The following is a 3669-nucleotide window of genomic DNA, read 5'->3' as shown; positions in this document are numbered from 1 at the left end:
TGAACCAACATTTCAAAGCATGAATGAAACATCTAAAAATGTTCCCGACAGTCTATTTTGAGTTGATCATGTTAAGAAAGTGCTATTATTTGTAATTTTATTTTCCTTCAAATTAACCCTTAGTTCAGGGTTTCTATGAGTTAGCTTTGGCTAAGCATATTCAATACTTACCAGGAAAGAGAGTAACCTCTTACTTTAGATGTAGGATCTTTCAGAAACCCTTTACCCCCTTCTCCCCAACACCCCTAAGCATTTTGTCTATTCTTGTCCAGTGGGGTAGCTCATCTAGTACAGTGAATGTAATCTGTAAACTCTGGGTTTTTTTCAAGATTTAAACAAAATGCCTTTTATTATAAATTATACAAAATCAAAACTCCAAACAAGTACAACTTATAAAATCCACTGATATTATATTTTAAAATAACACTACTTAATTAGTTTTCTTTAAATCTGAGTTAGTATAATATAGTATCATTTATCTTTACTAATACCAAAGACAACCACAACCACATTAATACTTGATAGAATTTTAGTGTCTGATATTCTGTACATATCAGACAGCAGCCAATTAACATATAAGTATAGCTTTCATTCATCAAAGAAAATATTTTATTCAAGCTCCCAAAACAAATTTGAGGAGTTATGTTCGGTTTGAATGGAAGAAAAAGGCCCGTTTAAAATATGGAAATGAAATTTTCATTTGGTGGAAACTGAAATCAATGTATACATTCTAATCAGAGATTTGTCTTATGTGGCATTTTTCAAGTTTTTAAAATTCTGTTAGGCCAAACACTTAGCTGACTTCACTGCTTTTGCTTTGCTTTCCCCCTTTGCTTTCTCTCACATTGCCTTCAGCCTTTTTCCTTGCCTCGGGTTCATCCATATGGGGTACTGTCCATGCTGGTGTAGAAGACTCTTTTTCTTTCTCTTAATATTAGTTTCCATTTTCATATAATCTCTTTCATCTTTCACCAAATACGGGGTTTTCTCTTCATGTCTGGGGACTACCATAGTTGCTATCTCTTGAACATCTTTCATCAAAACATCATCATCTATTTTAAGAATACTTATAAGTCTGCTAAGCTCCTTTGGGGCATTCTTTTCTCTCTTTTCAGAATACATGTTCCTTTTCCAGTTACTCCATAAGCTTTAGCCATATTTTATCTGAAAAGACTCACCACTCACAGTCCACATGCTCGTGGTGACCATAAGTCCTCAAATCTGTTTTTTTTTTTTGGATAGGCCAAATGACTTGACTAATTGACAGAACTTATAAATGGTTATACTGAATTAATCAGTTGTAAAGCAGGACCAACCTGTTGTTAGACTGAATTATTTGTTTGACTGAAGTAATTGCTTGATTGAATTGAAAGGCAGAATGTTTCTTTGACCAAACTGACTTAATTTCTTATATTGACCTGAAAAATGGACTTGACTGTTTGTAGGACTGAATCACCTCCTCCCTTGCTGGAAATAACCAACTGATATGTCCAACCTGAATGGTTCATTTGATAGCACTATGTTGACCATATGCAAACTTGGAAAAGAGTTACATAATTCAACATTTTAATCTCCTTGGAGTATAGGAGGTCAAAAGGAATAACTCTGAACTGAGAATCTGATGGAGAACTTTGGGATTCCAGAAACCACATGTCTTCTCTCTAGGCCTATTAACTGTACACAGAGAAGCCCATTGGTCTGATGAATTGGAGACTTGTGCCGCACTTCTCTTTTAGGAGAGTGCAGTCTTCCAAGAGCAACATCAGCTCTCTGCTGGGCACTGGCTTATTCTTGGAACCAGATGAAAAAGTTAAAATTAGTTATTGGGAATTGTGTGTGATCTGCAGAAGCAACTGAAGTAAGTAATTTCAAAAGTAACGTTAGAAATAAGTGCATTGGAGGAGGGTAGAAAAAAACACATGCTAAAAATATACTTAGAATTTATTGCAAGCATAAATTCATCATAACAGACTGCTGAAAACCAAACACAACTACTCTATCTGCTGGCAGACGAGTGGCTGGGATACAGATGAGGCAATCAGTGTTAGTCCAATGTAGTGAATTCTCATCTTTGGATCAATTTTTCTAGAGGAAGCCATTGGATGAACTCTTCCTCTCCCTTTCTAGGTCTGTTCTCCCAGAATTTAAAAAAGGACTCAAGAATCTTTCATCCTTTCATAGTTAACCCTACATGCAAATTGTCATTTTGAAATCCTCTGGTATTTTGAGAGATAGTATATATCTTTCATCCTGGGTAGTCTATGACTTTAGGGTTAATAAGGACTGATGGTTCCACCTATACTACAAATCCAAATGTCTTAAAACCAAACACATTTACTCTCTGCATACAGCTTGTCCCTTCTGGATTTCCCTTCCATGTCAAGTTCTCTATGAAAACCTTTGAACAGAATTTGGGAAACTGTAATAAGATATGCTAATCAAGATGAACCGGCTCAAGGGAGTTCATTCACCCTTTGTGTAACTCTGAGAGGTGATAAGCATTAAAAGCTCTCCCCAATTTCTTGTTCTTTGGATCTCTTGCTGACTCAATGGAGCTTTGACAATTGGCTTTCTTATCAGTCAGGAGGGCAGTGGAACAGAGACCACCAGGAATTAATTGGAAAAAGGTTTTGGGGAACCCCTCATATCATACCTACTTGGGGGGAGTTGGATCTTACATTAGAAAAATGTAAACTTGGAACTGTCCCTGGTTACTGGGGCAAATTCACGAAGTTTCCAAATAAATGGAAATGTACTCAATCTTGAGGACCAGATGATATACCTTCAGTATTTGGAAAGTTCTCAAGAGTTTGGACATATAAATGACATTTTGGGTAGAATTTAGTGGCAAATCTATCTAAAGATGCTGGGTTTTAACTTCCAGGGCTTATGTAACCATCAGATGTGGACAGCTGATGTCTTTACTGGATGAGTAACTTGATGGTCACTGCCACAGTCATGTTACCAATCAGTGGAAAAACACTGCTGACACTTGTTAAATATGTTCCACATGCCAGGTAATATTTTAAGCATTTAAAAATGTTTAAATTATTTTATTGTTGTTCCATTACAGTTGTCCGCGTTTACCCCCCCCCACTCCTCCCCACCCCAGCCATCCCCACCTCCCTCCCCTGCTTTCACCCACCCTTGGTTTTGTCCATGTGTCCTTTATACTTGTTCCTGAAAACCCTTTCCCCCTCCCCACCATTATCCATTCCCACCCCCATCTGGTTACTGTCAGATTGTTCTTAATTTCAGTGTCTCTGGTTCTATTTTGCTTGATTGTTTGTTTAGTTGATTAGGTTCCATTTAAAGGTGAGATCATATGGTATTTGTCCCTCACTGCCTGGCTTGTTTCACTTAGCATAATGCTGTCCAGTTACATCTCAGCTGTCATGAAGGGTAGGAGTTCCTTCTTTCTTTCTGCTGTGTAGTATTTCATTGTATAAATGTACCATAGCTTTTTGATCCACTTTTACTGGTGGGCAGTTAGGCTGTTTTAAGCACTTGGCTATTGTAAATTGTGCTGCTATGAACAGTGGGGTACATAATTTCTTTTGAATTGGTGTTTCAGGATTCTTAGGGTGTTCCAAGAAGTGGAACTGCTGGGTTAAGAGCAGTTACATTTTTTGTTTTTTTGAGGAAATTCCATACTGTTTTCCACAGTGG

The 3669-nt window shown here is 37.2% G+C and overlaps 1 protein-coding gene across 1 annotated transcript; it reads right to left on the bottom strand.

Annotated features, from left to right (window-relative positions):
• Positions 1-840: 840 nt before the first annotated feature.
• Positions 841-1122, bottom strand: LOC123824229 (uncharacterized protein C12orf31 homolog). The gene has a single exon (XM_045847360.1). It carries the CDS (start codon positions 1120-1122, stop codon positions 841-843), a length of 282 nt encoding a protein of 93 aa, XP_045703316.1.
• Between the last annotated feature and the right edge of the window lie 2547 nt (positions 1123-3669).

This window comes from Phyllostomus hastatus, unplaced genomic scaffold (assembly GCF_019186645.2).
Source record: "Phyllostomus hastatus isolate PE091 unplaced genomic scaffold, TTU_PhHast_1.1 phas_contig_551, whole genome shotgun sequence".
Lineage (NCBI taxonomy): Eukaryota > Metazoa > Chordata > Mammalia > Chiroptera > Phyllostomidae > Phyllostomus > Phyllostomus hastatus.
Note: the sequence above shows the minus strand (reverse complement) of the source record. Positions and strands in the feature narration are given on the sequence as shown.